Source organism: Crocuta crocuta, unplaced genomic scaffold (genome assembly GCF_008692635.1).
Source record: "Crocuta crocuta isolate KB4526 unplaced genomic scaffold, BGI_CrCroc_1.0 scaffold253, whole genome shotgun sequence".
NCBI lineage: Eukaryota > Metazoa > Chordata > Mammalia > Carnivora > Hyaenidae > Crocuta > Crocuta crocuta.
The window spans coordinates 6,646,794-6,654,888 of record NW_027529451.1 but is presented as its reverse complement, the minus strand read 5'-3'; the positions used below and the strand labels follow the sequence as shown (position 1 = coordinate 6,654,888).

The following is an 8,095-nucleotide window of genomic DNA, read 5'->3' as shown; positions in this document are numbered from 1 at the left end:
CTCTCCCTTTTTTTTTTTTTTTTTTTTTTTTTTTGGTTACTAGAGATGTTTTGTTGTAGGCATTCTGCTGGAACCCAGCAGTATAGCCAATTGAGACTGCTCCCTCCCAATAGCCCTTCCTGCAACCCGTGTCTCGAACAGTGAAGAAAAACACATCAGTCTTCTCGATTGATTTTATTTTCATTTTTTATTGAAAGCTTCATCAAAGAAAACAGAAGTTTAAACCTAACATCCACTGATCTACAGAAAGCCCAAGGAATGGGGGAAATGGTAGCTAATTTGACTGTGGTATAGATGAAAAAATTAAAAATAAAACCAGAAACACCATAGACTTACAGAACTTTCCATGACAGAGACAGCAATACAAAATGCTCTTAAGTAAAGTCAAAATTGAATGATGTTTCAGAAGTTACATGATGTCAAATATGGCCTAAAAACAGGGTTTTAAAAGAAGCTGTGTCCTGTTTTTTTTTTAAGAAACTGGGTGTTTTATAGCAAGTACACTTTTACATGTATTTTTTTTTTAAATTAACGTTCCAATTATATTCTTCTTCTTTTCAAATCAATGGAAGGATTAATTTCCAGAATGGAGAAAACTTTTTCAAGTATCTCTTTGAAATAGTTTTATAGTTCCTGAAAAAGTATGAAACAACTCATTTTTTCATATATGAGGAAATAAAATATTTTGGGGAGGAGGACAAAGCATCTTTCTTAATAGTCTAAGACCAGAGGATTTACAATAACAAAGCATAACACTAAAGTTACACTTTGGACACTACTGAAATTTGAAATGACCAGAGAAAATCCACTGGAGTGTCAAGGTCATTCAGCTTTATACAGTGATGCAAAATAAAAAATAATAAAATGATTTTTTTGGCCAAAGATTTAAAATAAGAGTGTATAGTTAACCAAGAGATGCTATTGTATTCTCATAATTCAATTTTGAGTTGACCTGTTCATCTGGTTAAAATTTCAATCTGAACGAAACCAAAATAGCTTTCTTTTTAGAGTAGCCGAATATTTTGCTATACAGTTTTTTTTTCCCCTTTGCATTTGCAAGAATACAGCCAGCTCTCAATTATTTGTGGTGGATGGAAAAGAGACATTATGGATAATAAAAGTCCATGGTATATAATGCACTGACGGTTTTATTGAAGGATTTTAAACCCCTTCAATAAATCAATACATAACAACGAAACAGACTGATTTGAATTTGATTTCCAAATGTTTCTTTTCCACCCGCAGGGTAAAATGCTAATAAAAGGAAAGAGAGCCCAAGTCCTTAATGGTTGAAAAGAGAAGACAGAACAAACCTACAAGGTAGATAGCCCTTCTAAAATTGAGAGTGATTGTATTTCTGCAAGATTCAGTTATCAGGGAAGTTCCTAACTGGAGTGAATAAAATGGAAGAAAAGTGTGACTCAGTGGCCTTGAGGTTCTTCCCACAGACTCCAAGCTTGATCTCACCTTTGCTCCAGCTTTAAAGCTTCCTGAGTTGGAAGAAGCTCTTCTTAGAATGTTAGTTTCCCTTTCAGCAATACAAACAAAGGACTATTGAGAAGCTATCCATCCTTTTTTGTATGTAACAGGGAGCCTGTGTACTGGGGTATAACACCAAAGATAAAAGAAATCACCAATCTGGGGTGAGCTCCCCTGTCCCACATCAGAAAAGATCTTTGGGGCCACTCAAGGGTCTTGTGTTTAGCTTTGTACTTTCCTGAACTCTATACAGGTCACAAAGGACAGCTAGGACCAAGAGCGTTTGGATTAAGGAAACAATTTCATATTTAAGAATATTGGGTAAGAAATGTTAAATTTGAGTTAGACTCCACTGTCTTCCAATGCCACAGTGGATGTCATTTGTAACAAACTTATTCATTAATGAAATCCCATTATCATTCAGCCATAGGAAGGGTATTGTGTACAGAATCAATGGGCATGTTTGAATTCCATTAGTCCCTCAGATTGGAGTGATTTGCCATCAGTCTCCGTGAGCTCTAAGTTCTGAAGGATGCCAGCCATGATAACACAAAAGCCAAAATCTCATCCTTCACTCCCTACCATGGACCAGATAATGTAGATCAAGGCTCCATGTATGACATGTTGAAACTTTGTTATGAAGTGGGACTCCTCAAATGTGCTGAATATTGCTTATACACTGTTACCCTTTATTTGATTTTATAACATCTAAAAACATGTATTGCTCAAACTCACTTAAGAATTTCTCTCTGCTGACCAGCACATCTGTAGTGGTTAGTACACACAAATTAACAATGAGACTGAATTGTCAAATGTATTTTTAGTTTTCTACTAGCATTGTGGTCTGTCTAGACAGTCCATTGAAACTTCTGAATCACGAAGACTGCAAAAGTGCTATTTAAATCAAAACTTACTCTTCATTAATGGGGACTTTAGGCTGCTGTAAAAGATACGGTATATATAGACATCTCAGGTATTCAAATAATTTTTTAAAAAATCTATTATTTTTTGGTCACATATGAATTGAAATGATTTTAATACAATTTTGCAAGGGGTTGATGTATTCTGCACCAACAGTGAACTTCCTGCTCCATCCAACCTTCTTCTGTTCTCAGCCTTCCATCTCTAACATGAGTGCTTTTAATACCATGGAGTTTTTCACTAGAATGGGTGGAAGTGAGGCTTCTCTGCTGTCAAATGTGGCAAATGTCTTAAAGTCACAGGAAGAATTGATTCAAGTGAAGCATGGAGACAGCATCCGACTGATTGAAAGTTACCAAGGAGACAAACTAACCCTGGCCAGACTGAAGTCAGGTAGATAATTCTTGTTTGAGAATATTATGTCACTTGCAATAGTCAAGACACGACAGTCTTCAAGGACACAGTCACCAGCACCTGCTCGCGTCACCTTTAGGTTACATAGGGTCTAAGAAGTCTTCAGAAGACATGGCCGTGCATTGAGTCACTATGTATAATCTGTCTTCCCTGACAAGACGTTATCATTATTAAAAGAAAACCCACTATTCCACTGACCAAACTAGAGTTTGGGTAAGATAACATTTATCCCATTTGGACTGTGGCTTTGGTTTGTTTTCTGATGTTTAGAAGTCTTGCAATTAAAGTTGAATGGAAAAATGTAAATATCTGAATAAATGTTTGGAAATCTGATGAGCCAGAGCACTTAAAAAAATTAGAGTCCTAAATAGGATTAAAATCACCATAATATAGATTGCTGATTAGGATTCTGATGTCTGTATATGTGAACACATATTTTGGTTTCTTTTATATTACATAGAATATAACGCTCCTTACCTGTTGATGCTTTTTTTTTTTATTCCCCCAGATTTGACTCTTAAAAAAAATTATAGGTAGGATGACAGATGCAAATTTGAACATGTGCCATTTTTCCTTCTTTTTTTTTCTTTTTGGTTTCACATAAGATATTCCCTAGAATGGCATGATATAAAAAATCCAAACATAAAACACATATGGACATAAAATGACAGGTAATTTCCTTGTGCCTGAAGTGGCTTAAAAAAATTGAGATCATTGAAATTTCATAGTTGAAAAAAATGTTTCATAATGTATAAATAAAGCAGTAGTTTTGAATAGAAACAGGAAGTTACCTAGGCACATTCATCAGCCACATGGTAGCTACCTCTTAGCCTCATTGTTGATTGCGTAAATGAGACTTTCTTTGTATCACATTAAGGTTTTTTGTGTTTTTTTATGTGTTTGTTTTTTACAGAAACAAAAGAAAGCATGTTGGTTTCATATTCAAATGAATTATGCCCAGGATAATCCTTATTTATACAAAGAGTTCAGAGACTGAAAAAGAGAAACAAAAAACACAGTTGCTACATATGTTCGCTTTTACCCCCTATAACTCAGGGGCGCACTTCTCAAAGGTAAAACTTTAGGGCCACCCTTGAAATACATGAGAAGCTGAAGGATGGGACAGAAGAAAGTACAAATCTAGGATTCTCTCCAAAGCATGGAAAACCATTAAGGATGGGTGTCACCAGATGGAATTTCTCTGTAGCACATGCTACGTTTTCTTGGATACATTTTTGCCTCTAATTTGATTGCAAAGATAGGGAGTCAGTCTTTAGACTTGAGCTTCCAATTCATGGGGTTTCAAATAAGAGAAACAGGCCCATTTCAGCACGAGGCCTCTGTTAACAGATCATAATAGTGGAATATTGACAATGTCATATCAGCCGAACTCATGACTGATATTGAACTAATGGGGATATGATTTGCTTTTTAAAGCTTTTTAGTTTTTAAAAAAGCCTACCCTGTTTTCTTTTACAGTGCACTTAATGCATTTCCCTCTTCTTTCTGGACTAAGACAGGTTCCCTTGACATAGTTTGTGAAAAGACTTTCACCTATTTGATTCTAATGATCCATTCAGAAAGCAATTCTAGTGCATGGTTCAGTTAGCAAAGTCCCGTTGGTCTTAATCTCACATAAAACTCTAACAGGTTGAACATGGGTTCCGTGAGTCAAATATGCCAAGATGCTTGTTAAGTGAATTCACTTCATTTTAGGCAAAGTTTTGCATCATTTTCAATGCAAATATATCTCCTTTGGCTTTAATGATGGATCAAACCCAATTCTTTTGGTTCTTATTAATATAAATCATACAACTTCTTGATTGTCAGCTAGCATTTTAAAAGCTTACCTAAGACCCACTAATAGAATCCTCAATTTTATTGGTCCTACTTGCCTCAGGGAGTTAAACTGAAATTAAAAGGTCTATTTTTGTCCTTCTTCTGACAACACCAGGGTGTGGAAATACAGTGAAAGGAGGCAAAAGGAAAATATCCCCTCCCCAGTTGTAGAATCAAGGTGGCTGTTCATGGTGAGTGATAACAAAGACTGAGGCGAAAAGACAGAACCTAGAGGTGTTGGACGCGAGAAGGAAGACTATAGTTACAAGTACAATGAGACCTCTTCAGGAGACCACTCATCACTTCACAGAAATGTCACTAAGCTTTTTTGACAAGTGACTTTCAGACCAGTTCGGGAAGTATCTTTAGTTGAGTGTTCACATAAAGGAATTTCAACCTGCTAATCCAGCGTCTCTGCTGACTGGTGGCCATCAATTCAAGTGTCACGACTCAAGAGCGCTAGTAAGGAACCAAAAAAGCTCATGGAATGAAAATAACAGCCATTTGGCTCTGTCAGTTGGTATCCAGAACTCTTCATGCTCAAACTGCTGAACACAGCAGGTGCAAGCGTCTGCATATTATCAACAAATGTATATCAAAAAAAAAAATTAAAGAAAAACAAACAAAATAAACCGCTTTTTGTTTTGTTTTGTTTTGTTTTGTTTTGCAGTATGTAAAACACCAGTGGAAGGTAGTTTAAACAAACAACAAAGTAAGAACTGGTCCGGCCATGTAGGTCAAATAAAATTTTAAAAAGAAAAGAGAAGAAAAGGAAAACAACCTCTATCTTCTGGACTGCAATAGGGTGCCACTTCATCTTTGGTATAAAATAGGCCATCCATAGGCTGAATTTGATCACAACTAGGAAAGACTACAGAAATTGTCAACAATTTCTCTATCTATTGCTTTTTTTGTTTTTTTTTGTGTGTGGTTTTTTTGCACTTTTTGACCATAAGCTCCTATCTACTTAAGTTTTTTTTTAATGCTCTTAAGCTAAGTTTTGCAATGTGACAAGCAAAGCTGACTAAAAACTTTGTAAAGCTCATAAAAAAGACTGCAGATAAAAAGCACTAATGCTTTTGCTAGCGATCACGCTTTGTAAATAAAAAAAATCTGCATTCTGCCCCCCAAACACGCATTATTTCTAATGCAGTTGTTTTTAAACCAACAATAATAACTTTACCGTAAAATGTTTTAGCCTTCTAGAATGATTCAACACTTAAGACAAAGTTCATGAGAAGTCCCAGCATTTTCCCAATTCTTGCAGTTGCCATGATTTCTTTTATCAACAAATTTTCTTCAAATGAAGAAAAAACATTTTCTTTTAAACTGTACAGTTTTTTTTCACCCTAAAAACTCATAGTCTTAAACTTCTGTACCAGTTAAAGCCGGCACAATATTTCAATTCTTTCTTGAATTTTTTTTTAACAAGACGTTGACAGCTTGCCTCGAGAGCCTTGACGTCCTTAAAATTAAGGCAATTAAGATTCAAGATAAATCTTACCTAAATATTTCTAAGAAAAAAAATAAAATAAAAAGCCAACCCACTAGATTTAAACACAAAGGGGACAAGAAAGAGTAGCTTAATTACTGAGGAAGACCATTTGTTTCCATTTCTGCTTTGCCCACCTCTTGACATCTGATTTTCTGTTAAAAAAAAAATCTATCTACATCTTCTGGTAAATTCTGAATTCAAATGTTCTTCCAGATAAAATGTCAACCTTCCATGTTTTGTTTTGCTGTTGGTTTTTGTTTGTTTCCTCTTCTGGGAGTTTTTCCCTTAATTAAAAAAATGGCAAAAATAAACTGTCAGACCACATGAAGGAACCATTTGCACAGCACATAAAAACACTTTGTTTTCACTGGGTAAAGTAGAAAATTAAAAAAAAAAAAGCATTCCATCGACGCCTGTGCAAACTGGAAGCCAACTTCCTGTTCAACGAAGTTTCTTCATTCAAGGCAAAGTTTCAGACAAACATTCTTCAGTCTTGTTTATGGTCTGTGGAAACAATTGAGTGGTCATTACATCAAAGCATCTTTGAAATCACCTTGTGTGCTCTGTTCCAGTGAGATCTCCTTAAAAGATACCAAGCACTTTCAATATCCAGAAAATTGTACAAGTTTTAAATCCTGCCACTGTCATACAAATATGTATTTAAGCCAGAGAGTCTGTTCACATTAAATATCAAGAATCTCTTTCAATTTAAAGTAGGAAGTGTTACAAATATACCCAGATAAACAATACTCCCCACGTGCACAAGAACCTATGTCTGGCTTGTGTAGGGTCCCAGAAATTCTTTAAGTAATTCTGTCCTTTTAAAACTCTCACTGGGGGGTACCTGGGGGGCTCAGTCAGTTAAGTGCCTGACTTTGGCTAAGGTCATGATCTCATGGCTCTGCTACTGAGTTCAAGCCTTGTGTCAGGCTCTGTGCTGACAGCTAGGAGCCTGGAGCCTGCTTCAGAATCTGTGACTCCCTCTCTCTCTGCCCCTTTCCCGCTCATGCCTCTGTCTCTCAAAAAATAAATAAATGTTTAAAAAAACTCTCATTGGATCCATCACAGATTCAGTTAAAACTCTCATTGGATTCATCACCAATTCAGTCAACAAATATGTGAGTCCCTACTATGTACCCAAGATATTGCAACGGGTTGTGTGTTGTCCTGTGGGATTCACCAACTATAGTCACATAACCTTGTTGGCCCAATAAATAGGAGAGTGAGGAGGTAATGGATTTTGCCCACTTTCCCTCTTCTCCTCTTCTTCCTTGTTCATCCAACTCATCAAGCGCCTCTTGAGGGGGCACTTGGGTGGTTCAGTAGGTTAAGTGCTCAACTCTGGCTCAAGTCATGATCTCAGAGTTTGTGAGCTCGAGACTTGCATTCCCACATCGGGCTCTCTGCTGTCAGCACAGAGCCCGCTTTGATCCTCTGGCCCCCTCTTTCTCTGCACCTCCCGTCCCCAGCGTCCTCTCTCTATAAAACAAATAAAGTTTTAAAAAAAGGTGTTTAATTCTTGAAAACAGGGATTATATTCTACTGGCTTTTTCTACTGTCTATATTCTACTGGAATTTTTACTGTCCAAGAATCTGACAGATAGTATGCACTTAATAGGTGGTTAACGAGAGAGAAATGCCATTTTTACTATATGCCAGTTTGCCTAGCCCAGCCCAAATAATTACCTCTGCCTCAACCCCACCTACATTGCAGGTCTGATCTTCTAGTGGGTTGACCTTTACACTTAGCTCTTCCATCCACAGATTAGAATTTTGTTAAATCATTTCAGGGGCATGCTATAAAAAATGTTTTTTTATAGCATAGTTTTAGTTTTTATGTAGACGAAGTCTGTTTCTCTCAGTGCTTTGCAGATTCTTCTGATCCCAGTTGTTTAATTTAGTAAGAAAATTCAGGGTTGCTAGGTTTTACAGGTTGTTCATTGTACA

The 8,095-nt window shown here is 36.4% G+C and overlaps 1 protein-coding gene across 4 annotated transcripts in view; it reads right to left on the bottom strand.

Annotated features, from left to right (window-relative positions):
- Nucleotides 1-168: 168 nt before the first annotated feature.
- RBMS3 (RNA binding motif single stranded interacting protein 3) overlaps nucleotides 169-8,095 on the bottom strand; it is a 702,138-nt gene continuing 694,211 nt past the window's right edge. For 3 of the 4 annotated variants that reach the window (XM_077760745.1, XM_077760748.1, XM_077760750.1), the window contains one exon: nucleotides 6,582-6,652. In XM_077760745.1, coding sequence (XP_077616871.1) covers nucleotides 6,646-6,652 — 7 coding nt within the window. In that variant the 3' untranslated portion in view covers nucleotides 6,582-6,645. Of the gene's footprint in view, nucleotides 6,653-8,095 lie in introns of all 4 variants that reach the window. The other variant, XM_077760752.1, reaches the window with a different exon arrangement.